Here is a 27,321-nt window from a genome sequence, read left to right on the forward strand (position 1 = left end):
CAGCTGCAGCAGGCGGTGGCACTAATTGCCATCCCCAGCACCATCCCTCCCCCTTGCTCATCACAGGCAGGATACGAATTAGCACACACTTTCAGGTTATTTCAGGCTGCCCCAAGGCAGGAACTTCCAGAGACAGCCTGTGAGATTCACCTATTTGACTGAAAAGTGTTGCTTTGCCTTGTGAGATGAGCCTGAGCTCACCCTGGCAGACATCCCAACACATCAGTGATGGTGGTCAGCCCAGATGACCATGCCCTCCTCCTACCAACGAACCCAACTACTAAATGTTTGGCAATGTCCACAGATTGCCCATTTCTGTCCCTAAATCCCCATCATTTGCCCAGATTGGAGCTGCTCAGCAGCGGAGCCAGCACAGACACCTGAATCAGGGGCTCTGTGGCACCAGCTCCTAAAACTCCAGGATGGTGGGAGAATCTCTGCTTGCTTTTCTAAAGATGGATGTTTCCAGCCTTTGCAAATGCTCACCGATGTGGCTTTAATGCTTCCAAAACAGAAGAGGAAGGAGAGAACCCAACTACATTATTAGCTTTAAATATCTCATGACCTTTTACTGCAAATCTCAAGATCTGAGGCGCAGCCCGCCTCACGGTTCGTTAACATTTCATGTTGTCAGCACGGCCAATGGGTTCAATTAGACTTTGCAATGGCATCTGCTAATTGCTGGCAACCCACTGGAGGAAATCCTCCCTCGGCCTGGCCACCAGCTCCAACGCTGCTTAAGAAATACTTTCTGAGCTTTGCCATGTTCCCAGGATGTGCACCAAGCTGGTCAGTGCTCAGTGCATGAGATCTCCCCCCAAAAAATTGGGAAAAGGGGAAATCCTGCTCCAGCAAATGCTATGGAGTGGGAGCGAATTGGGTGCAAGACCTGTCCTGGGATCCCCAAAGATGCTTGAGATAGTGCCTGGCCACCCGCCTACATCTAGGGGGGAGCATGCAGACATGCTTGTGGGGAGATCGCATGTGTGAGCATGGTGATCGCTGCTGTTGTGAGTTAACTGAAGGAGCCTGTAAAACCAGAAACAGGCTATTAGCAATCCATTAGGAAAGGGTATCCAGTTCCAGCCTAGGTAAGCCATTAGAGGAACATCTGAGAGCATTAGGAGAGCTCACTTGGGGCCAGGATGTGGCTATAAAACAGAAGAGGAAACCATGCTAATCTGGCTTGAATTACAAACTTAAAAGCAGGAGAAAAATAAAGGATACCCTAAACATTTAATGTTTTATATTTAGGAGACAGAAGGGGAGATTCTGCCAAAAGGATAGAATAAAAAAGCCTGTTTAGACTACAAATACCCCATCTCTCTTCTGGCAGCAGAGAAACGACCAGCCACTCTTCCAGAAAGAGAGGAGTGTGTCTTCAAAGTTGCTTGAGTTTCAGAGTGAGCTTAGTGCTGGTGGGGTGGCGGGGAGTCAGTGGCCACCCGATGTGACATGGCTGCATCCCAAACAGCTGGGAAATGCCCACACTCAGGTTTAAGGGAGCTGCTGTGAGGTGGCACAATAGTGCAAGAAGCATCCGGTACACACCCCATCACATGTTTATGTAGGAAGTCATCATCATCATCTCTCCACGATAATAATTCCCAGAGCACATCATCATAATTCCCAGAGTAAACTGCAACATGAGAGCTGCTATGTGCCCTGAGCAGAGAGGTGCTGCTGAGCTGGGGAAAGGGAGTGCAAACAGCACGCTGGGGCTCAAACCCACCATTATAAAGCGCTGGGAAGGGGATGAGGGTGTCCCCCTGGCTGTGGGTCAGCCCATATATTGTTTGATGCGGGGGTATGCTTGAGCAAGCATCACCTGGCTCTCTCTGGGGGGCAACTGCATTTATGGCTAGCTCATGCAGCAGCGGTCTTGATAAGATCCACTGCCTCTGCCACGGATGGCTTCATCTTCTGGTGCCAAGCCCTGGCATTATTAAAATCCTGAAAGGAAGAGCCTGGGAGAAAGCAGACGCTGATTGAATCAGGCCCTACGGTATTCGACAGCTCGACATCCATCTGATCCTATTAGTGCTCATTCGGTCCTGCCTGCCAAGGTGCTGTGCATAAATCAGACCCTGCAAAGATAACGGGAGGTGGAGCAGAGAAAGGGGAGCTGCTTCTTCTGCCAAGAAATGCCACGTGCAAGCAGGGACCGCATAGATATTCCTGGCTCTGGGTAGTCTCCAGTGTTCCCTTGTGGGTTCGCAGGGACGCTGAGCTTCCCACAGGACTGCCAAGGGGGTGGAAGGGGATGTTTAAAACCCACAGCATGGGTGGGTTGCCATGAGGAGGCAGGGATGGGTCTCAGCCTGGGGACCTTGGGCACACAGGGATGTGCCAGAGCATGAAGTTACCCAGCTCCTCCTGGCTGTTGCCGGAGGCTTCTCCTCTCCCTGTCAGGCTCCCAGGCTGCCCTGTTGTGAGCAAGCAGGTTCTGTGCAATGGTTTTTCCATGCTGGCAGCCAGTAGGGACAGCAAGAGCCAAGACTGGGGGTAGCTTGTGGCAGGAAACCTTCACCTTGGCAAGAATTAAGACACCCTCATGCGAGCACAGCACACATGACCGTGGCATCCTCTCTCAGGACATTTGTCCCTTCGAGGAGAGACCAAACACCACCACCGTAAGATCAGCTGGATGGCTGATCTAGGCTTGGCTCTACCAAACCATGTGCTTCCCTCTACTGGCTGGATTTGGGGGACAGGGACATCCCCCAAGATGCCAACAAGTCAAGCAAAGCAGAGCTCAGTGTGGCTTGGGCATGCTCCCAGCATGCTGACAGCAGTGGGGTTCATTTTTGGGTGCAAACCCCTGCATTTGCAGGGTGCCTGGCTGGGCTAAGCAGGCTGAGTGTGCTAAGGGGGTCTGGGGTCAGAGAAGTTGTGGCTGCTGCAGTGCTGCCATCCCCTGGTGCTTGTGAGCTGATTGAATTAGGCTTCGCAAATAATTCATCTGATGAATAGTGGCAGTTTTCCTCAAATCATCCACAAATCAGATTTTTCATTACCCACCTGGCAGGGTAGAAACTAGGAAAACAAGGCTGGTACCTCACTCACTGAATCCTTGCACTTGCTCACCAAGCAAATTATTCCCCAAACACACTTCTCCATCAGCCAGTGACAGGGGACATGTCTCTTGCAAAGGGATATTGATTAAAAGCAGTAACCAGGACAGCTGTGCCCTCCCGGAATGCTGGGAGATGAGCCCTTCCCAGCCCTCCTTGCACCCATGTGAGGGCTGGTACCTCAAGCTCTCTCCGCAGCTCAGGGTAATTTTAAATAGGAGAAATCAAGTTTTTACAGCCCTAGAACTAGCCAGGGTGGCCCTGCCACCAAGATTGCCAACACCTCCATGTATTTTCCACCATTGCTGCCTGCCTAAGACCACTGATGGAGAGGGCTCACCATCCCCTCGGAGGCCCTGCAGCAAGGGGACTGGCATGGCTTGACCCTGTGAATGTGTTACCTAATATCCAGTAATGGAGGGGCCAGCTACCCTGAGGGTACCAAGGTGGGAGGCAGCTCACTGGCTCTCCCACTGTTTTTGGTGCAAACCCTTGCATTTGCAGGGTGCTTGGCTGGATCAGGCTGTGGCAGGGTATAAACATCAGCTTTTTCCACAACGGTTTCATACCTTGAAAAAAACTGTTGCTGTGTTTTGTATTTCCCATTAATTCTTCCCCTTTTTTCACAGCTTCTACAATTCAAGCATTTCTCCACTAAGTCAAAAAAAAAAATATCCACAGCAAACTAATACCCAAACTCCACCTTTCCTTTGTTACCCCTCAGGATGCTCCATGGATGTTCTCCCACTCCCGAGAGGGAAGCAAAGGGCAAAGAGACAAGTAGGAAAACCCTCTCCCAACCCTCCTCTGATTTTCAAACCTGTTAGCAAACGCTTCGATCTGAAACACAACCTGCAGCACTGCCTCATCAAAAAAAACCAACCAATGCAAAAATAAAAAGTCTCTGAGACACTGACATCTTGCACGGACACGAGCAAAGCTTCCCATCCCTTTTCTCAGCTGTTTCTTTCCTCAGGTAGAGCTGGCTGGCAGAAAACCCTGCTTGGCTCCATGACGCAGGTGACCCTGGGGACCGGGTGCTGCCTCCTATTTGTCTTTTGGGACAAAAAGCTTTATCAATCAAAGCACCTAACTGGTTTTTGACTGGCCCAGCTTGGCACAGAGGGGATGCTGGATGAGCCATGCCAGTGTAACAGCTCCTCTCCTTGAGTAGCAGATTGCTTTCCTTCACAAGCTGAGCATACAAGCAGCACACAGAGGAAAAAAAAAAAAAAATAAATCCCATTCACTATCTTCCTGCAGCTAACAAATGAAATCTGTCCTCTGGGCTGCCAAGGATTTCACTGACTTTTTTTTTTTTAAAGAAACAAGAAATAAAAGTAAGAAATACGATAACATCGTGGCAATCGTTCCGTGACTGTGCTCTGAGTTACGGCGAGCAGTATTTTATCTTCAGTTCAAAATCTAAATGTGGCAGAGGCGCATTTAAATGTGGTGACATTTATACTTTAAATGCCTTTTACATCTCGTTGGCAGGTTTTATATAGAACATATGTATGGAAAGTAGATAGGGGCCGTGGATGAAAATGCAGAGTGGGGAGAGCCTGCAGAGCCATTTGTAGGCAGAATGTGAGTTAAAAGAAAGATGGAGAGGAAGAGAGAAGGGAGGAGAGACAGAAGGAGAGGAGAAGGGTCTGGGTTGCCTGGGCAGTAAATAGACTTTTTTTGGTCCCTGATGGATTATTCCCAGTGCAACTTGCTCCCAGCCACCAGCTCCCCCCACTCTCTCCCGTCCCAGCTAGCTCAGCATCACTTACGTGTTGCCACTGGTCCAGGATCAGGGGCCGATACCGCAGGAAGAACTTGAGTGGGAAAGACTCGGGGTCAGGCCAGGATGAGGGGTTTTGCCATGACACTTCCAGCCGCCGAGGGTTATTGGGCACGGGTTTGGCGACCACGCTCTCTGGAGGGTCTGGCTTTACTGGAAGAGAAGAGGTGGCTGGTAAATCTTTGGACATGTCATCGTTCCTTACACCCCTTGGCACAGCTGGCTGGGCTTTGCGCTTTATGCTTTCCAAGGGGTGTAGCCAACGTGCAGAACATCCTTTTCTCAAACTAACTAGATACAAATCACCTCTTCTTGTCCAGGTCAACGGTATGGCTGCCCTGGCTCAAAATAACCACTCTCAAGGAGGTGCCAGTGCTGGAGACATACAAAAACAACCAGGCCAGAGAGAGTCCTTCCTCCCCAGGGCTACTTGGGTAAGGGCGAGGAGCCCACCAAGCCCAAATCCTGCACTTTCCTCACACCTGATGATTTCTGGGAGTCTGACCCACATTCAAACCCACTTACCTTGCAGTAACATGGCAGAGTTTGGCCCTTGGGTTTGGGGCTGGGATTTTGGGGATTCAAAGCACTGGCACATCATATTTGCCGCGGGCGAAGGATTGCCACAGTCACCTTCCACCCCAGGTATCTCTCTCTCATCCCTGCTCTGCTTTTAGGATTCAGGGATATTTTCTTGCTACCTGACAAGTGTCTCAGGTGAATATTAATTGGCTGCAAGCTACACAACATGCTTTGAAGTTGCAGTTACTTTTAGAGTGCTGGGAGCAAATCACAGACAGGCTGTGATGAACAGCATTGCCTGTTGCAGAGGGAGCCTTTCTCCTCACTAAGGGTTTGCTCAACTCCCAACAGCTCAAACTCCCAATTTGCAATTGCAAAGCTACAAAAACACTGAGATTTGGGTACACCCGCAATTATCCTTTTCTTATGGCCAGGAAGGAGGTGGGCACAGGGAGTGGGCACAGGGAGCTGGGCATACAGCTGTTCTTGGGGTAGAAGAAGGCTCTCTGTGCATTCTGAAAATGGCAATGCACATGAGTCTTCATGCCCTGGGAGGGCTTTCAACCCCCTCCACATGCAGGCCAATGGATCCTTCCTGACCTGAAAAATGGTCCCCTGGCTCTGACCACCTTGAGCAGTAGTTTGTGAAGGTGACATCATCAAACTCCACTCCCAAGCATGGAGGAGGGATGCTGGAGCCATGGGGATGCCCCTTCTGCCTGGCAGACCTCCTGCCCTGCACTCCGAGGTCTTCTCCTCCATGCTGATGCCAGGCTGCTTCAGGTGGGAGCCCACACAGGGGCTTTGCCTCCCCTGGGAGATGAAGGAGGTGGTGGTGGCGAGTCAGTTGCTCCCTTGACAGCCTGCCTGCCTGCAACCCTGCCTGATGCATGAAGGACATCCCTCCCTCTGCTTGAAGCTGTATGGAACCAGGAGCTGATGTGGGGCCAGTCTGCTGCAAGGGGTGTCATGTGTGTGCTATTCGCTTCCATCTACGCTCCAGAACGAGAGTGGCATCTCAGCACCTCTCCCCAGGAAGACACCCTCTCTGCACCACCACTGCATGCTTCTCAGGAAAAACCATCCTGTGATGCTTTCAAACCCACTTTCTTTGCCACGGGTGCAGCAGAGGGGGACGACTGAAATGAAGCCACAGCACAACCACCTTGGTGGGACACCGAATAGGCCCTGTTCCCCCCAAGATGTAGCCCATCACCACCTTCCTCTCTCCAGACCTCCTGCTCAGCATGCTGGCACATACCCTGCTGCAGTCCTCCTTCACTGTCATCTTCATCATTGCCCCAATAGCCTCTCCTGCTTCCCATTGCCTTCCCTCTGCTGTGGTGGGTGCAAGGAGGTTTGGACATCTTTCTCCATCCACACTGCACCCACTGTTCAGAGGATGCTCCTGGAGGCTCAGGGAGCAGCTGGTGAGCAAGCAACCACGGGCCTGACCACCAGTGCCCAGTGCCACCTCCCGGCTCCCATTGACCCCTCTCCACAGCAGGACAGGACACAATTTTCCATTTACAGTTTTATCCTCAGCAGGAGGGACGACTTGCTGGGGCTGCACTGTGCTGAGCTACTCCAGATGGCTGTGAAATTCCTCCGCTTGCTTCGAATCCCCAGACTCGGGCTGGACATCAGCTTCCATCGACAGGGACTTGGAGTCCAAATGCATGTGGAAAAGTATAAATCCAGTGCTGGCTCAGCGGGCTTGGTTTGCAAAACAAAAGTCTCTTCAGCTGAACGAATGCAGATGACTGTGAACTGTGGCTCTGCAGTGAGGAAGTGGGAAGGAAAGCATCGGGCAGGGGATGGATCCAATGGGATACTCCCAGGGGCGATACAGGGAGCCTGGTCCTGCTTTTTGGTGTGCCAGCCCGGAGCCACAGCAGAGGGATGTTTAAATGCAGTTGTGCTGGGCAGGCCACATGTACTTGGGCAGCAGTGAGAGATGGCACTGTGGTGGGCTGGAGGAAAGCAAAAAAAAAGATGCCCTGATGATAAGGTGGGAGTCACCTGCATGTTTTTCAGGAATGTTGCCCCTAGCCCCTCTCCTGTGGGTTGGAGAATCTCCCTGGGGTGCAAGGGATGGCTGTCCTGGTTCTGAGAGAGCATGGCAGGGCCCAGCCATCCAAGGGGACTGCACTCCCAGCTGAGGCAAGCCTTCAAATGGTGCTGCAGGTTAATTGGAAAACCAGCAGCCCCTGCTACCTCCCCCCCATCCGTGGGACTCCTGCCCAGGCTAGAAAGCACAGCAGTGCCAGCCTGTCCAAAAGCACAAAGCCAAAGCTGTTCCTGCCAAGTCCCTCCAAGGTGGTGGGGATGGAAGGACCAGGAGAAGGGACCACACCTCTGGCAGCCAGTCCAGTGAGGACAGACTTACGTCTCTTAGGACAGACCTTATTACACTGTGCTTATCACAGGAAATATCGGGGCCGGTCCTGCAGGGGCCAGTTGAGGAGTGATGGGAGACAGACTGTGTCCAGCTCCCTAATTTCTGCGTGACCTTGAAGGAGTCCTTTATCCTCCACAGCCTCCCTGGTCCCTGCTCTGCACATGATGATGAGCGTTCCTCGTTCCCCTGTCTTTGTCTGCCTCCATTTAGCCCACACATGGCGAGGCAGGGGCTGTCTGGCTGTACATCAGCCAGCATAATACAGCCCTGTCCTCGGTGAGGGCCTGCAGGCAGTAATGTAATAAAAGCAATAATAGCAATAATAATAATGGACGATGGGCATAAGGCTGAGTACTGGTTAAGCGGCTACAAAACCAGATGTAATATTATCCTGCAGAGCTGAGGGAGCATCTCCACACATTCCTGGGAAGGGGACTTGGCCAGGAGGCAGCTCACAGCTCTTCCTGCTTGGTTTTTGGCTGCTGCATAACAGTGAGGGCTCGGTGTGCAAGAAGAGCCATGGAGAGCGGCATTTCGTAAAGGCTCTGCATGCTCATGCTTAACCATGAGTCTTTAGCTATCCATCACCTCTGGCTGTTGTTAGACACATCTCAAAATGAAGCCTGCAGTTCAGAAAGGCAGCTGAGACCCCGCAGCATGGAGGGGCCTATTGCCCATCCCGTCTCTCCGGTGAGCGCTAAAATGGATCCCTTGCGGCCGTTAAATATCCCCTGGCATTTTCCATGAGCAGAGGGATATTAAACTCCATGTCTTAGCCAAATGTCAGTCTAGGTAATTTAATTCTGCCTGCTTAAGTAGTATGAATTGAACTGACCTTCTGCCTAGGCAACTGTATACCCATGTTCAGAGACTCTGAATTTTGCACAGACACAGGCACGTTTGTCCTCATGCAGCCCCTCTGAGATGTTCTGTGTCTTAATCGCTCCAGAGCCAGAGCTGGGAGGTTCAAATAATCTTCTCAAGGTAATGCAAGGTATGGGTGGCAAATCTGGAGGATGCACCCATGTCTGCAAGCCCCTGTCCAAGGCTGCCTTCCTTCTTTTCATGCTATGCATCTTCTTCTAATTTGCCCCGGGCTCACACAAGGACAAAGGCACTTAGAAGGGATGCTGGTGTTACGGTGTGGTGGTGAGGTCCCTGCTTTCCTGGGGAATGCATGTGCTGGCTACCTGGCTCTCGGGATGAAATACAAGCGAGGAAGGTGGGGTTGCATCCCAGAGGGCCATAAACGTCCCCACTCTGTCCCAGTCATCATGAAGGAAGTGCACAGCTCCTGAGACACCATCTCACCCTGGAACCTTTCTCTGCCTCCAAGCCCTCTCCTCTCCAGCTTCTCCAGCCCTCCTCCTGCCTTGGGTTGGAGCCCTGATGTCTGCAGGGCTTTGCAGAGCCTTGTCCTGCCAATGCTCACCTTTATTAATATCAATACCTTTGCAGAAGATGTAATTATGAAAACAATTTCCAGGAGTGAGACAGGGAGGAAGGCAGCCTAGATCTCCTACTGATGAGAGATGAGGGCCAGATGGCTGGAAAACCTCTTCCAGTCATCACTGAAAATGGAAATGCACAGCGACACCTTGCAGCTGGCTGCTAATAACTAGCATGGCACAACCACCAGAAAGGCATGGGCTCGGGATAACAAAAGAAAGTACCAGCCATTTTCCACTCAGTTAGAGTCCATCTTCTGAGTGGCTAGGGAAGGGCTTTTCTGCTGGGGGGTCCAGGGAAGAAGAAGAAAGACGAAGCAAAACCAAAGGAGGTCACTCCTTCCCAGGGTGCTTTTTGTGTTTGCCCAGGCTGGGTGGGTGGTCTGACTCAGCAGTGGGTCGGCTCCTGCCTCAGCTGGCACTGGGATGGAGATCTGCTGGCCCCACGCTACTTTTGAGTTGGCTCCAGGCTGCTCTGTCCTCAGCAGGCCATGAGATCAGAGCTTCACGCCTGGGGTTTAACCTCCATGCAGAAGGTGTGATGGTTTTCTCAGGCTAAGTGGAAAGCACAAGGCAGGGTCTGACATCCCCAGCCCTGAGATTTTAGAAGAAACATCATTCAGTTGCTCATTGGCACCATCTCTTCATTTTAGCAGGATGTGTGCACATGCCACAATGCTCCCAACGCAGCATTTTTCCAGTGAGGCGATGCAAGTCCTGAGCTGTAGGTTTTCCACCCTTCCATCTAGCAGAGTGAAACCCAGCACAACTTCCAAGATGCAATCTCAGCCCAGCTGATGCTGGTAGAGGTCCCCAGGGAACCCACTGGGTGCTAAATCCACACTGGCAGCACCTACCACACTGGGACACAGCCCTGGGCTTGGAGCTGCAGAGAAGAGAGCCAGAAGAGGCACTGAACTGCAAAAGCTTCTGCAAGGAAAGCAGGAAACCTGGGGAAAAAACAGCCTGGCAAAATACACTAATGCAGTGCACTTGGGATGGCACAAGGAGAAGCTTCATTCAGGGTAGGTGGCTGTTGATCAGCAGCAGCTGAGTTCTTCCTGTAATGATTCTGCTAAGCCTGTCAACTGCCTTCCTGAACACTCAATCACCTCTGCATCTATGCTTCTTATGCACAGTGGCCGTACCAAATCCTGAGGAGGAGAATTTCATAGCTGTACAGAACATGGAGGTTTTAAGATCACTAGATATTGAAGTGTTTATGGGAGCAGGCTGGCTCTGGGGTGCAGGACACAGCCCTTCCTATCAGAACCGGCCCATCGTCCCTTCCCGGAGTGCTGTCCCAGAGAGTGTTAGAACATCTGCCAGGTGGTGTTGGGGGGTCTCACCTCCCACCGTAACCACCGGGGCATGGCCAGGCACCCTGCACCACTCTGGGATGGTCTGGGGCAGCTCTGGCCTCCACTCACCGCTCCTCTGACCTGGGCTGTGTTCAAACTGCTGGGCTGGATACGGCTTGTGCTGGTGCAGGGATGCCCGGGGCTCGCAGCTGGGTGTGCTTCCCAGGGGGGTTGCCCTTGTGTGCTGGATGGAGGGCCAGATGTTTGGGAAGCCAGGAAGGGCATGGGTGGGATGCAGATTTTACAGGACGATGCCCTGAACTCCTACAGGAGGGAATGCAAGGAACTTGGAAAATGCAGCTTAATCGCTGCCCTGGGCCCTGCAGGCTAGAGGTTACCTTCATTTTTAAGGAGTGTATCTTCCACAAACACAACGATTTCCATTTAAAGGCACCCAAGTGACCAAAACTCTGTCACGTCCCTGCTAAGCTCCTTGCCTTGTTATCAACATTTGCAATGCACTGACAGATACAAGCTTCAGATACGGACTGTGGCTGCAGGGACATGGCAGGACAGTCCCTGCTCCAAAATAATTTCCCTACTCTGTTCAGAACTGGCACCTTGTTTCTTGTCTGATGTTTTTCAGGATTTGGGCTAGAAAAGGAAAATCTGGGATAGCAGTGGAGCTCCTCTTCTTGCACTCTGGCACTTCCAGATGCTTGGGACTGCGACGTGTGGCACATTGAAGGCAAAGACTGACTGCTGGCTGCACGTCAAGGATTTATGTGCTTTTCTGGTCCAGTAATTGCCACATGTAACCAGCAAATTGTTTTTCGACATGTTCCTGAACTCTATTCTCTCCCATTTTTCCTGTTCTTTGAGAATGGACGGTCTTGTCATGGCACCAGCTGTAACCCAATTTTGGCTGGTGGCAAAAGCGCCCTGTCCAGCTCCCTGCTTCGCCGTGCTTGGCACTGAATCACTCAGTCTACGCCGGTCCTTCGCAGTCAGAGGAGCATCCGCACTGTGGGTCTGGACATGGTCAGGTGGCATTCCTGCGGCACAGCTGGCGGCACAGACACCCCAGCCCCCAGGGCCTGCTGCTCCCTGTCCTACAGTGCACGGCATCCACTGCCTGGGTGGGGCAGTGAAGAGGTGCAAAGCAGGGAATGCAGGTTTTAGGAGCATGTTAGGTAAGGGCTGGTGGAAGATGACTTTGGGAGGGCTTTAGCCTGACTAGAGATGGTGAAAAAGGATGGGACATTTTAATTTCTCTTCCAATCCTAGTTCCCATGACTCTGTTTCCAGCACAAACACCAAAACTGTCTTTTAGGAACACTCATAGGGGCAAGAAGAGCAATGCCATTTTGACCACACTGGTTTCACAGCCCTCTGCCCCAGCCACCAAGCAGGGAGGTGCTCAGCAACCATGGAGATCTGGACCACTGGGATGGGACCAGGCAGGGCACCAGGCCACCAATAGGACCAGCATGGGGGCTGCCTGTGGGCATCCCCAGGATGCTCAGGTGCCAGCATCAGTTACAACAGGGCCATGAGAATGAGGGAGACATGGGGAGGATGCCAGTGTGGCTCAGACCCCAGCTCCATCTCATGCACGGTTAGGCAGAGATCCTGCCCCTTCCCTGGCCCATCGCTCCAGCAGGCAATTCTGCGTGCAGAGCAAGCCAACCCCAACACTGCCTCAGTGAGACCAGTTGCTGCTGTGGAAGTTACCTATGGCGACCTCGTCAAAGGTGAGAGTGGTCGAGTTTTTGCCCAGAGCATTCGTGACTGTCAGAGTCACCTTGTACTTCACCGTCGAGAAGAGCTGGAGGTATCTTATGTGACACCTGTTTTTGGGAAAGGCATCCTTCTCACAGACCATCTCTCTTGTGCCGTGTCTGGAAAGCAGAGGTGAGAATAGCTATTACCTATGCAGCAGTGCTCGGGGTGGGGATGGGCCCATGCTGCTAGAGGGAGGAGGCAGAAGGACCAGAGCTGTGTCCCCACTCTGCCCACTGTACCCATGCACTAGCCCCTGCCACAGCCAAAGGGCTCCTTTCCTCCTGCCAGGGAATTCTGCAGGCTCCTGTGTGTGATGTTTTATCCTAAGCTTGCACAGAAACTGTGGCAAATGTCCTCATGCTGTCCCCAAGAAAATATGAGACCCTGCTGGGGTTGGTGTTGGCTCTGCCCCTTCTGAGAGAGGAATGGGGTCTCCCTTCTGCTAGTGACACAAGCTCCAGAAGATAATGCATGGCATCAGCCTGTTTAAGGGATGTGCCAGGACCTGGGCACAGGGTGGGGGACAATGCCGCGCCATGGCTACTTCTAGCTGAGGGACGCTGCTGCTGCCCAGCAGCAGCAAGGGTATGGCAGAAGGGAGCATGGCTGTGCCAAATGTGCCAAAACCAGCAGGCACAACCTCTGCTGTGGACAAGTGGTGCAGAGAGGATGGACTTGGGGGGGGCATGGGAAGGGGACCTGGGAGCTGGGGACTTTCCTGGTCCCCTCTGGGGAGATTGGAACTTTCTTGGGACAAAGCCCCAGTGCAAGCATCCAGTTTGGATGTTCCTGGAGCATCCTTCCACAGGCTCATTTGTGGGACACGGATCCCATATGTTCAGGACAGGTCAGACCCAGTGCCCCAAAACTTCACAGCACTACTTGGGACCTGCTTCAGGCTGCAGGGACAAAAGTTCACCCCACTGCACCCTTCCTTCCCAGCACTTACATGACAGAGATGTTGAAGGAGTTGGGGATGTAGGTGGGAGTAGGCAAGTGCCAGCTGCAGTAGAAACCCTTGGGGTAGTTGTTGGACCGGCACATCAGCACTGGCTCCTTTGGAGGGGCTGCCAGGGAAAGAGAAAGAGCAATTACCCGTTGAGGTGGGGTTATCACCAGATCCTGAACAAGGGGATGTCCCTCCACTCTCAGCTGCTGCCAGCTTGGGAGAGGACATAGTTTGCAAGGGGAGCCTCATCTGTGTTCATCAGCTGCTCAAAGCATCTGGGGGCCTCTGTCCCATGTCTGCTGCTGAGGGCCCTCTTGAGACCTTGCTTTGGACTTGGCTGTGCATAGCAGCTCACCTTGTTCCCTGGCAGCTCACTGGCTCTGATGAGAGATGGAGTGGCAGAGGAGGCTGGCAGGTACCGGGGAAAATTTTCTTCAAGGCTGGTGGGGAGGAGGTGCTGCTGTCTTGACCCTATTAAGCTACAGTGCTCATGGCTTTCCCTGCTGCGTCCCTGGGAAGTGATAAACTTGTTGAGGAATGATCCTCCAAAAGACCAGAGGTCCTCAAAGGGAGGAAGAAGGACCACTGATGGCAAGATGAAGAGGAAAACCTGAAACCAGCAGAGAAAATTTAGCTCTGCAGGAGGACTGGCAGTGTTAATGCTTTCAGCAGTGGGGCAGAGCAGTCCATCCCAGGACTCTGCCTCCCAAGAAACATGGAGGCAACTGGAGGCAGGACAAGAGCATGCAATGGGGAGCAGCATTCCTTTGGCCTTGTCAGTCGGTCCCAGAGGTTAGAGGCAGAACACGATTTTGAACCCAACTAAGTGTTTTCACTGGATTCAGGTTTCCCAGACACAGGTGCACTCTGTGCTCCCTGCAGGAGCACAGCCAGAGCTGCAGGAAGGCTCTGCAAAATGCCAAGGGCCGGTGCATGTGGGAGGATGAGATGTAATACCTTTCAGCTGATAAATTTTGCCCTTGTAGGTTGGTAAAAGTCTTATCTGAACTGACATCGAAGTCACTCCTCTCGGTACCTGGACACTTGCATTGCTAAGAGCAGAGTTTGACTCAAACTGCAGCACTTTGACACAGTACCTTGCCATTAAATACACACCCTAGGCTGGATGTGCACCACGGTTCCCTCTGAAAGGCTGTCTGAACCTGTGGCAGTGCCTCTTTCCCTTCCTTCATTAGCTCCCATCCCCATGCATCCACTTAGGATGTCCCAGGACATGTCTCCAGACAGAGGTTCTGAAAGAAGCCTAGCAGACCTGGCATCATCAGTGCAAACATTGCTGCTCATCACCCCGCTGTGTGCCCAGCAGCACTCCCCACCACACAGCTAACCGCTCTCCTCCCTGCTGCTGAGGCAGATGCCTTACCCATGGCCATTACCAAAAATGAGATGTAAACCAGGATGCAGTGATGCAAGAGTTCAGGGAGCACCCCCAGGCTGGGAAACTTCTTCCCCTGAGGGCTGCGAGGGCGAATCACAGGTCCCACAGCACCGTGCATGCACCATGTCTTGCTATGGAGCAGCCCATACTGATGTTGGTGCAGGGAAGCACCAACCTAACACTCCTCTGCATGCTGTGCCAGAGAAGTAAAGGATTCAGCAATTTGGCTAAGGGTGCCCTCACTGCACTGGTGAGCTGGCAGCAACAGGAGGATGCCAAAGCCTCAAGGCATCAACACAAGATGGGACATGCCTGCAGCCATGTCTGTGCAAATCCCCTACATGGCGCACAGCTCTTCCGGGTATCCTGGAGGTCTCCTCGGCCCTGCTTAGGTGTAGCCCAGGCCTTACTGGCATAACATACTTGGCGAAGTGTCTAGGACCAAAGTGGGACCCTGATGGGGAGCAGGAGCCTGACTGTGCCCTCTGGAGAGGGCCAACCCAGCTGGTTTGCCATAAGCACAGACTGCCAGGGTGGGCTTCTGGGATCCTGGCTCGGCATTGCGAAGCAGAGCCCATGGTCAGAAAATAATGATGAGTTTTGCTAGAAAAGCTTTCTAGGTGGATACCACGAGCTCCAGCTGCAGCACCCTACTGCAGTCTACAGAGGGGAAGCTGAGGCACGCGGCTTGCATGCACGCCAGCACCCTGGGCCAGGGCTGGAGAGGGAGCAAGTAGGTGACAAGAGTGCTAAGGGCAGCACAGTCAGGGAGCAGGGAGACGGAGAGAGAGGAGGGGGCTGGCAGGGAGGGGTGACTGTGCTGGTCTGCAAGGCGTGTTCCTCTTAATGGCTATTTCAGCCTTCAGCCAGCAGACGAAGGCCAGAGCCTAGTTAATGAGCCTCCCAGCTAAATTATTCAAGCAGACCCTCCACAGCAAAACAGAGTGGCTAATCGCAAGGCCAGAGACAAGGGCCCGATCCCTGCTACAGCTCCATCCTCCTCCTCCTCGCTGGCTGCTTAACCCTTTTCCTGCCCCACAGCTGCCCCCGGAATGGGGCGGGAGCAAAAGCAGGGCACCATCACCCTTTGCAAGGGGCAATGGGAGGGCTTGGGGGTTCCCTCGAAGTGTTTCAGAGTGGTTGAAGGGGTGCAGGGGATTTAGGGACAGCCTCAGGGGTCCGAGCGACCGCGTGGTGGCAGTGTGGGCTAACAGCACCCGCCTGGCACCCGGCAAACGGGGCTGAGGGCTGGAAGTATTGCACGGGAGTTGGGGGGATGCTGGGGATGCTACCGTGAGCCTCTCGCCCACTTTTTTCTTGTGCTCAGCTGTCCCGCACGACACCAGGAGCGAGAGGGGAATGCAGGTAGAGGCAGCTGAGGCTTCGGCGAGCATCCCTGAGTCCTGCACGGTCCCTTCCTGAGGATGAGGCTCTGCCCTACCCGCACGGTCCCAGATGCTGCACTGCTACTGAGCTGCAATTAGTCCATCTGAGGATAATTTATCTTTGTTGCCTCCAGTATCACACCGGATCCAGCTTTTGGTGAGCTGTGTTAATTCCTCCACCAAAGAGGCTGGGGCAGGCTTGTGCCTCCAGGTTTGCTTCGCTGGAAGAAGGGGGGCTGCCCAAACTGCTTCCATCCCCAAGCTGCTTTCATCCACAAACCAATTCCATCACCACTCCGCAGCAGCCTTTGAAGACACCCCATTTTCACAACCTTGAATGCCTTGAAGACCCTGCCCTCTGCTCCAAAACTGGCCCCAAATGCAGCCCCTAGGCTCTGTGCCTGCAGCATCCTCCACCTTTCATCCTCTGTTACCTTTTAGCAAGCCAGAGGTGGAAGGAGAGCCTGGAGAAGGGGGACCAAATGGCCTTTGTATCTCTGCCACCTTGCTGCCCACGCAGCACCCTCAGCCTGCTGCAGCTGAAGGGATGCTGCTGTATGAAGCCTGTCTCACCCCAGCCATCACCCTCTCTTTCTGGGCAGAGACAAGCTGTCTCCATCTCTCCAAAGAGCCATCAGTCCCAGAGCCACAGGTGTTTTTGGAGGGGAATGTCATGCAACTGCCTCACTTTCCTTCCTGATGGGGAGAAAGTCTACCCCACCGGAGAGCACAGGGTAGGTGCAATGTGCCACTCAGGGCTGTGACCACGACACTATGCAGCTGACTGTGACCGTGACCGCCAGGCACCACGAAGGAGAGGGCCACAAGCCCCTCCTCAGCTACCATGGTGCATTGGGAGGGCTGCCTTTGCCCACCCTACCACAGTGTCTTCTCCAGGCTGGTGGCTGGGTCCTCATCTTCCTATGGGAGATTGTGGCTTGCAACCCCGTGCCTCTCCCCTCCTCTCCCAGGAAAGGCCCTCGCCAGCACAGCTCATCCTGCCCATCAAAGGCTCTTAAAGAGAGCAAATAAAATTGCAGGCTCCAATCGATCCGGCGCTCTGTAATGCTGTCTTTGGAGGTGGGCCAGCCCGTCGGGCCGATCGAGAGAGCAAGAAAGGCAGGGGAGGAAAACAAAGCCATCAAGGGAGCATTAAAGGCTTTTTCTGCCCTGAGGCTTTGGGCAGTGCCTCTGGGTGGGGGGTGTCCTGCTCCAACCTCCTCCTTCCTCCCCTGGCTGACATCCAGCTCTCAGTCCCTGCCTGAGGCTGAAAACAGCCCGAGCAACACGTTGCCCCTGCACGGGCACTTCTCCACCAGCTCCTGCAAGCAGCCTCCCTAATCCTGGCAAATATTTACTTCCCATCACCTCATGGAGCTGCTGAACTCTGTAAAGGCAGAGCTCCTTTCTCTTCGCGGCTGCAAACAGTGTCTGCCCTCTCTAATCTGTCTATTAACCTCTCGCATGGCAGGAAGCCACTTCTTCCATGCGCTCTGCTGATGTCCTCTCTGCAAACCCAGCGTGTTTAATGCCCGGCCATGGCGGCTTCGCAGTGGCTTGGGCTGCAACCAGCCTTGCTGCAACAGCTTGGGGCAAGGGAGTGAAAGGCTGTGCCAGTGCCAGGCACATCCTACCTGGCCACACTGCATGCAAGCCATGCAATGCTCCAGCAAAATTCAGAGCTGTGACAGGCAGCGAAAGCTGGTGCCAGGGTCATCATCTCTGCAGACCCCACAGAAGACCAGTGGCAGGGATGGGGTTGGCTTTCCCACCACACTGCACACCAGGCTTTGCATCCATTTGACTGCTGTCTCTCCAGCTTGTTGGAAATAGCTGTCACTTGACCAGAATCTCTGCTCAGCTGGGAAGAGCACAACAAGTGGTCCTCAAGGATGAAACAGGTCTGGAAGCATCAGCACACAGATTTTTGTCTCCCTCCCCATCTCTAAATCCCAGTCGTCCTTGTACCGAGTCCCACTGCGCAGGGGGAAAGTGTGACCAATCCATTTTAGAAACCACTAAAAATGATCTACAATAGCTTTTCCTAGCCCTGCTAGGTCATGAGATAATGGACATTAAAATCGTGGCATTTTTATATATAGAGAAGTTATTTTAGGTCATTTTTAGAGGTTTCTGAAATGGATCAGTTATAATTTTCCTCTCCTGCTGAGGGCTGAATGTACTAAAGATGCCTTGCTCCACAGGTGGAGGGATACAAAAAATAGCACCAATAAAAGTTTTAAGAAGCCTCTCAAACACTTCTGTAGTAGGTGCTTCTTCTGGTGCACTTGGGGCACATTCAGGCACTGTGCTGCTGGGGAATACCGATACTGCAGTGTGTTTGTGGGGTCACCTGTGCAACTCATCATCTAAGTATTGGGGCAGCAAAGCCTCCAGGGTCCATGATGGTAGCATGTGCTTGTGCTAGAGCTACATCTGTGACACAGCCTGCCTGGACATGGGGAGGACTCCCGTGCTGCCCCATGCTAGGGGACAACCCCAGCACTGATGCTCTGCTGCCAGACTCCTGCTGTTAGCATCCCTGACTCTCTCCAGCGCCCATGGCAGCACTGCTGCCCCATCTCTTGCTTGTGCCCACCATGCCCTCCATATCCTCACCTGCTAACTTTTTTCACACCACAGCCATCACTTTACAGGTGGTGGATACGTGCAAATAAGTAAAAAGGCACCCAAGTGACTGAAAGCAAATCTGCAGAGGCTGGAGTGCACAAAGGGGACCCATGTGGGCATAAGATGCCAGCCCTGAGCACGCAGGCACGCGTGCACAAGAGCAGCACACCCTGCATGTCTGCGCAAGCACCTACACAGATGCTTTTGTTATGCACACGCTGGCTGCAAGCACGCTGTATTATTTATCTAACACAGCTTTTCTAAAATTGTCTGTGTACAGCAGGCTGGTAGGAAACAACAAAGAAAACAATGATGAATAAATAATTTTCTACTGCCCAGCAGATCAGGGGAGCATCCATCTGCCATGCACCACCTGTGCTGGAGTGCAGCATGGTTGTGACTGGGGACAGTCCTTTCCACTGCTGGCTGTGTTTTGTTGCTGGAGAAAGAGAAGGAGGTAAAGCTCCTATTTTGCCCTGTTACCCCTTGTCAAGGCTGTTCTAGGATAAGGGTGAGGATGAGGAGAGGTGCAGAGGACAGCGGTGGGGCGGTACGGAGGCAGGCAATGCTCCCCTGCAGTGTGCTTCTGTGGTCTGGGAACATTGTGTTCACAAACACCACTTCTTCAAGCAAGGTTGTTTTGGTTGTTTTTTGTTTTTAAATTAACGCAGCAAAATTCATGTAAGAGGGAGCGAGCCCAGGGGTGCATGGGCACAAGGTGAGACGAGATCATGCCTCACTGACCTGCTGGGTGACCTGGGCAAGTGGTGGAGACAGGGTTTAGGTGTCCCTCAGTGAGCCTAAGCCACTCCAACGTTAGCATGCAACATTTTCAGGGTGACATTCTTTCCTCTTGAAATTAGGCACCAAAGACGTTTCCTTCTGGAATGTGAGCTGTCCTAGATGAACACCAGAGTTGCCCACATTCAGCCAGGACCAAGCCCAGCCTTGACACTGTCATGCTGCAGCATCTCCCTGGGAGATCCCAAAATGGGCCAGGGACACCTGCAGGTGTATCCAAAGTTCCCTGGCCCTGCTGCCATCTAAAAGCCAGTTCCCCAGCCTCAAAGAGCAAGAATTTATTCCCCAGAAAGGGCCGGAAAAAAAGGTGGACTCAGCAAAAGATAAATTTCTGAAAGGCCCTGTTTTACACTGATTGGGGCTCGTAAACCAAGCTATGGATTTTCTCATTTCCCTTGCAGAAAATTCAGCGTGCGCGTCAAGAAGCAGTGCTGTAAATTTTTGGGCAAGGCATTACGTGTAGAGAAGAGAGAGCTGAGAGCCCTGCTGTAAGCCCAAATCACAGTGCAAGCTCCTAGCCCTAAAAGCTGCCTCGCAGCAGGGCAGCACGATAACAGGCTCACTGGAGTTTGCTGCATCCTGCACTGCATGAGGCTGTGCTATTCATGGCACAGCGGTGGTGCTCTTCAAACCTGACAGCTCTCAAGCCTTCAAAAAATTAGCAAGCAAGCCTGGCTAAGCAGTGAGAGGAAAGAGCAAGAGGAGAGGGGCTCTGGGCATGGGGTGGGGTGTCCAGCTGGCACAGCATCCCACCTGGGAGATGCTCCTCTGGGTGCAGGATGCTGTGGGAAGGTGATTTAGGCAGATGAAGCCATCAGGCATCCCGCCCCCATGACAGACCCTCTTGCTCCCAGCTGCAGTGATGACTCCCTCCAGCAGCACCAGTGCTGGGCAGCATTGTTGTCCCAGGGCAATGCCAATGCAGGTCCTTGGAGATTCCACCCAGCACACAGGCACCCCAAACCCGACTGTGCTCCTGCAGGTGACCTTGTCCCCACAGTCCAGGATGCTGGGCTGGATGCTTTAGGGACTGATGTGCAGCGGGGATGCTCGGTGCCTCCAGCATTTGCTCAGGACTGCTCCACAGCAGGAAGTCCCTCCTAACCCTCCCATCCTCCATCGGAAACTGAAGAGCAGCTTTGCTCCAAAACAGTATTAAATATTGAACAAAAGAAAGCAAATCTGTTATCTGGGATAATTGGGAGTAAATAAAACATTTAACCAAACCAAATGCAGCTGTTTCTACTTGGAGCCGGCACAACAGCAGGGAAGCCAGCTCAGCTACTCTTCATCCTCGTTACGGCAGCTGATTATTGTTTTGTGTATAACGGTAGCACCGCCAGGCCTCGAGCGAGGCTGGGGCCCATGGTGCTAGGTGCGGCACACCCGGGAAGGGTACTCCAGGAAGGCAGGACATGGTGCACTGGGCATAGGAAGCCCTTTGCAGCACTGGGGTTTGTGCTCCAGCCTGGGGAGTTCACCGCGAGGCCGGCTTTCCTCCCCCAACACCTCTGCGAGGGGATTTGCATGTAACATAAACCATTTCAGAGCCAGGTCACTGGTTCGCACATAGCCCCGGGCAGTAATGACCAAACCTAGTTACCGGCTGCTCTGGGATTGAGTGTGCCGGGCCTCCGTCCAGCTCCTGGAGACCTGAAGAGCTGCACGGGGTGAGGGACTGTGCAGCTCCCAGGGGAAGGTGCTGGCAAATGGAGCCTAAGGAGGCTCCATAGTATGTCCCTGCCCATGGCTCAGGGCTGGAGCATCCTGGGGCACCAGACTGCTGTGCCAAGCCAGCAGGGAAGGGGCTGCAGCCTCCACGTGGAGTGGGCTGATATGCCTCTTGATTTCTCAGTGCAGCAATGGGGCTTTCCACTTCTGGGGCTTGGGGAGAAGAGCTTGACATCCATGCAGGTCCCACCAAAATGCTGAGCCTAACCCTTCTAAAATGGCCGGGAAGGATGCAGGGCATGAATTTCATGGGGTTTTCCTGTTCCTGTCAAAATAGTTTCTGCTTTCAGAGGACCCTTCCTGTTGACATGGGGCTGGATGCACTGTGCCAAGGCAGTACATGGGGGAAAATACTTCCTAGCACCCACACGGGTCCCCCAGCAGCTGCTCCTGACCCCAAGGAACTTGTGGTCAGTGCACATGGGAGCACATCACAGCCCCGATCTCCAGGCGGCATCTGCCTGCCTTGGTAGGCCTTGATAAAAGGCTTGATCAGAGCAGCCCAAAACTGCTCTGAAGTGTTGTTTTCTGTCACGCCTGGTCTCAGCCCACACCAGCTGTGAACAATACACAGCCCTGAATTTGTGCAGAATCCTGGAAATCTCCTTCAGGAGCTCAGCTGGAAAAGCTGCCAGCCAGAGGGAGGGAACATCTCCGTCTGCTGTGTGGGAGAGCAGTGCCTTCCTTGGCTTGGCTGCATAGGGGGCATGTGGCATGCTGCCAAGGGCTCCCTGGCAGGTACTGGGGAGCCTCACGCTCTGTGCTGTGGCAGCTCCCTGCCTGTGGAGCTTGCAGAAGGGGACTCAGCATCTCCTTCTCCCTCTTTTCCCAGCTCCAGACACAAAACCCCTGCATGATCTACCCCATGCAATGTCCTTGCCTCCTCCATCACCTTATTTAAAGGCTGCAGGAAAGCAGTTCATTCTCCCAGCCTCTCCAGATGGAGAAGGCAGGGAAAATACCAGGTGCAATCAGACACAACTGGGACCATCAGCAGCCATGTATCCTCAGCAAAGCTGTCCCACCAGAACCCCTGGAAATTGTATATTTATCCAGGAGGAGCCTCTGGAGAGAAGCTACAAGCACTTTGTCATGTACCAAGCAACAAGATAGCCACGAATATTACCAGCTATCACTCCCAGCGGGGGAGTGCGGGCTGCTTCCAACAGCCAGCGGCTCTCCAAATATGTGTCTTCTCCCCTCATCCCTCTCAAGATGCAGCCTGGATATGTCCCTTTCTGTGCTCTGCTCTTCTCCAGGCTGCCCTCTGTGTTACCTCAGCGACAAGGTTACCTGGTAGCAGAGAGGTCTGTCACCCCATAGGGAATGGAGAGTAAGAGATTTTTGATTCTTTGGAGGAGCGAAACAGATATTTTTGAGCTCCTCTTCTGCCTGGGCAGGAGGACGAGCTGCTAGGAGCAGTTAGTAACCATATCCCCACCCACCTTCTTCTTGCACCAGCGCTGGCTTTTGCCAGAAGAGCTCCTTTCCTTCAGAATTTACGGAAGACCCTCTCCTCTTTTCTCCCACGTGTTTTGTTAGAAAAAATGCTGCAGGCTGTGCGCCCATCCCCTTACAAGGCAGACCCCACAGCATCCTCCAGCCTAAACTGGCTGCTCCACCTTGGATTCAGTCAGGCAGAGCACCTGAAAGTGGGCATCTGTGTGCAGGTACCCCCCTGTGCAGTGGGTGTCTGCACAAGCAGTGGAGCCATTTGCTCATCCTCAAGCCAACCCTGTGTTTGGCCGTTTGGATTGCATCTGGGTTTGCTCACACAGAGTCAGCACCCCCTGGCCACCCACTCACATCCTTGGGACTGTCCTTCTGCCCAACACCACTGCTCTCCTGGTGAGATGGTATGCTGCTCTGCGGGGCTGATCCGCAGCCTGTGCCTGTCCCTCAGCCCCAGGGACCATGCAGCCCTTTGTGGTTGAGAACTCCAGCCCCACAGTGCTGGTGGCTTCGCCCAGCTTTGTGTCATTGGTGCAGTCCTGCTGGGAAACCAACTGCAGGCACCTTGCAGAAACAAGCTGGAGCCAGAGGTTCCTCAACAGATGCCAGAGTTGGCTGTAGAGATATATATGAGGCTGTAGAGCCTCATATAGCTTCTTTCTGTGTTGTTCCCACCTCAAATCCATGCAAGTCCCAGCAGCAGCAGCCAGCCGCCTTGGCATGTCTGTGAAGCCACCTGACCCATCCCACTTATCCTCCTGCACAAACCACCCTGGAAAATCACAGCACTGTACTCGGGTGGGTATGGGGGCTGAGATGGACACCCCAGGGAGCAGCTCTCATTGGAGGTGCTGTTCAGGGATGATGCTAGGCCATTAATGACATGAATCAGGGAAGATGCTTATTTTGTCCCAGAAAATGAGGTCTCCACACCAGTCCTTAGCTGCCCATTCTCTGGTTTGAGAAAATACCAGTCAGTGATGTCACTAACAGCAGGAGGGTCCCCAGCTCAAGCCTAAATGCTCCCCTGTGCTGCTGGTACCATGGGGTGGAGGCAAGAAGGAGGAGGGAGCCCAACTTCAGAGCATCGGTCTCTGAAGCTCACCCAAAGGGCATCCTTCAAGGGGACAAAAGCCAGAGGAGTGTGGCATTTCTGGAAGAGGTGGGCTGAGATACCAGCTCAGCTAACACCACTGCTTAACACTACTGCTCCTTTTGTGAATGTCTTTTTTTATCCTCTGGCCCTGGCCTCATTCTTATCTTACAGCAATGAGATCCTTGGGATGATGTAAGTCACACAACCCCAGACTTCACTGCATTTGGAAGTAATAGCTGCATCCTTTACTCAGCCGACTTTGAGGGAGGTCCCATTATTCAGCCCATCTGTAAAGAAATGGAGCTAAAAAAAGGCTCTTTGCTTTATGAAAATGACACTCATCTTCCTCAAATCCTGGCTCAACACTTAAATCCCCAAAAGTGGTAGTGAGCAAGCCCCACGGGGTGCTCCTGGCCAAGACAGCCAGAATAACCCGAGGGGCTCAGGAGCCCCTTCCCACCCGTGTGAAAGCCCACAATTTGCAAAACAAAGCCTGAAGCACAAACCAATTCGATTACTCACAGAAACTGTTCTCACCAGCTCTAATCATCACCTGTAAAATCTTTGCAAGGTTGTTTTAATTTTCTTCCCTCCCCACTTCCCCCAGCTCTGCTCTGCAGTGAGCACCTCACTAAATTCCCTTAATCTCCCCTTTAGGTCATACCCTATCTTCTAATCCTTTAATCAATTTTCCTCTGGACTCCCTGTAATTTATCAATGGCCTTTTAATAACGAAGCCCCCAGAAGTGAATGCACTTTTCCTGAGTGCATCAGCACCAGATCAGTGGCAAGAGTGGCATCGTTGCTAGCCCCACCCTGGCAGCAAGAATATGGATGCGCAGCACAACCTGTCCCTCCTCATGGAGGACATGTGTGAGTGGCTTCTCACACATCCTCTGATTTGCTTCTAAAAAAGAACAAATAAAAAGCTGTTATTGTTATAAAAATATTCTTATAAATATTTTAATTATTTCCTGAGGGATGGCGGGAACCCCCAGCACAGAGCTGCCACGGGGCAGGCAACCCTTTTGCAAACTGGAGCTGGGGACTGAGCTGTCACTCAGAGGTCCCCAAATCTCTTTTGGGCAGGGCAAGGGTGGCAGGACACCAGGATGGGCACCGGGCACACGTGGCACTGCCCAGCACAGCAGGAGACCCTCGAGAGGCTTGGAGCAGAGGGGACAGGAAGGCATGGTACTCAGATACCCCACTGGTGGGCTGGGACTGATTCGTGGCTGGGCTGTGGTCTCTGCAGGAGTCTCAACACAGGATCAAGGAGTTTGGCAGGGAAGCCTAGGGCTGCTCTTTCATCCCCTGCCTTTCTCACCCCTCCAAGGTCAAACAGGCCTGGACTCTCAATAAACTGTCATAGGGGCTCCAGGGGATTTCAGGAGGTATTTGATAAGATTTCAGCAGACCTGAAGCATGACTTTGCAGGGACTGGGGAGAAAGATTTGGAAGGGAACGTTATTAGAGTCACTGAAGGATTTTGCTGCGCTCTCTGAGGCATGGCACAGAAAGTTGCAGAAGAGCAAGCCCTATGGTCCGTACCTTGCCAGCGGCAGAAGGATGCTGCAATGACGTGGCTCACATGAGCTCCACTGCCCTGTCAGGGACCAGGAACACACTGCTGCTGCATGCACTGCAAGTGCCTCTTGCAACAGGCTCAACTCTCCCCTATATGCATACAGATGGCCCAGCAGCCTTCTGAGATGAGGTGAGCAGCAGGGACAGGTCTGAGAGCAGGGGCTCAGCTGCAGATGAGAGCTTCAAGGATGTGCTGAGGAAAACCAGACAGGGCAGGGCAGTCGGGTTTTACCTGAATACCTTGCTATCCTCTCCTGGAGCACAAAAAGCAGCTCTGGCTGGGTTAATGGCAGTGCATCTAGGTCTGTCCATGGCATATGTGCCACCAGCAGCACCGGAAGGAAGGCAGCATGCCTGGAGTAAGTGGAGAAGTGCTGTGATGCTGCCAAAGTTTCTGACCTTTCCAGCAGTGACATGGGGTTGAACCCACTCAGGATCATGTACAGGAGGATTTGGGGTTTGTCTGCAACAGGGAGATGCTGGAGGCACTGCTTGGTACATGCTCTGTGCCCAGAAAGTTGTTCATGGGCATTTTTGGAGATCAGTTCCCATAGCAGCACCCACGGCGTTATGGCAGAGCAGCTCAGCCACAGCTTGGCATAATGAAATGCAAATTACTTTTGAGGTCATAACTCACACATGCATCTTAGTGGCTGTCTCTCCTGCTTTCTGCACTAATATGGGCTGGAAAGGCAAGAACTGGGCATGGACCTGGAGGGCAGACGCATGGTCTTTGTTTTTCCTCCCCACCCCAAGGCTTTACTTGGACCCTTGGGGAGGTTTCTAGCTTGAACGCAGCCATCATTGTGAGCCAAATGGGTTGCAAATGTATTGGCATGTGTTGTGTCATCTGCAGCAGTTAATAGGATCCATTTTCCAAGGAAGGGGAAAAGAAAAGGAAGAAGAGGAAGGGAATGCTTAAATCTGCAAAGCAAACGTCCATCACCCCTTCCGAAGCACTAAACCCACGGCAATAGATTATATATGAAAGGTTGGTCTAGAAAAATAATCTGCGAGGGCTTCTCACAAAAATGCAGCTGGATTCAGATGTCAAACCAAAATCCTTAGCACTTAATATCTTCAAAGCCTGTACAAAGAATGGATGCGATGCTGGCCCCGGTGGGTTTATCAAGAGATTTGTCTCTGATTTCACCAGCAGCTCCATTAACACACTAATTCCTGCTGCCTCAGGAGAGGGCAGGGGACCTCCCTGCTTGGTGGCACCTGCACCATGCCCCAGCTCTGAGACGTTGCAGTAGTTGCCTTCCCACATGGTATTTGCTGCAAAGCTTGGGAGAAGTGATAAACAGCAGAAAAGCATCCCATGCCACCTTACAGCCAAGGAAATGGAGGTACAGAGCAATCAAGGGATGGCCACTAAAGATGGAGGGGCTGCCTGAGGATTCATGCTAAATCCCTCAGTCCTGTGTGCATCTCCTCATGTGTCCTTGTGAACCTGGGTGCTCAGTCCACCTCTGCCTGCATGTGAGCATCGCTGGGCGCAGCAGCCATGGGTGGCTGAGCTGCCCAAGTCCCTGGCCCCCCACCTGGCCCCAGGCAGGGCTGGGAGAGCCCTTCTCACCCGCCTGGCTTCCCTGCAACCCAAGCAGATGTTCTGGGTCCTGTATCCCGGGACAGATCCCAGCTTGATTTATTACTGGACGTGACTTCTGGAGTTTGTCAAAGGCACCCGCTCCCCCTCCCCTGACTTTCTCCACACCCTTCCCATTTTGTTTTACATTCACTTTGTGGTCTCCCCACCATAGCTTGCAATAAACAGAAACTCATTTCCAGTATAAACAACTGCACACTGCCCCAGCAAGCCGCACGACCCTGCCTTTCCCACTCCCCACCCCTGTCTGCTTTGGGATCTGGGAAAATGGTCTCTTCTTTCTGCTTTTTTTCACCCACCACCCTCCTGGCCCTTCGCATTTTTTTCCTGCTGAGATTTATAACGTGCCAGCCGGAGC

The 27,321-nt window shown here is 52.9% G+C and overlaps 1 protein-coding gene across 2 annotated transcripts in view; it reads right to left on the bottom strand.

Moving 5' to 3' along the window:
- The window catches only part of CNTFR (ciliary neurotrophic factor receptor), a 213,314-nt gene that overhangs the window by 10,477 nt on the left and 175,516 nt on the right, over window positions 1-27,321 (bottom strand). For both annotated transcript variants that reach the window (XM_075078575.1, XM_075078576.1), the window contains exons 5-7: window positions 13,270-13,387; window positions 12,270-12,436; window positions 4,853-5,016 (exon numbers count right to left, since the gene is read on the bottom strand). In XM_075078575.1, coding sequence (XP_074934676.1) covers window positions 4,853-5,016; window positions 12,270-12,436; window positions 13,270-13,387 — 449 coding nt within the window. The remainder of the gene's footprint in view (window positions 1-4,852; window positions 5,017-12,269; window positions 12,437-13,269; window positions 13,388-27,321) is intronic.

Source organism: Phalacrocorax aristotelis, chromosome Z (genome assembly GCF_949628215.1).
Source record: "Phalacrocorax aristotelis chromosome Z, bGulAri2.1, whole genome shotgun sequence".
NCBI classification, from domain to species: Eukaryota; Metazoa; Chordata; class Aves; order Suliformes; family Phalacrocoracidae; genus Phalacrocorax; species Phalacrocorax aristotelis.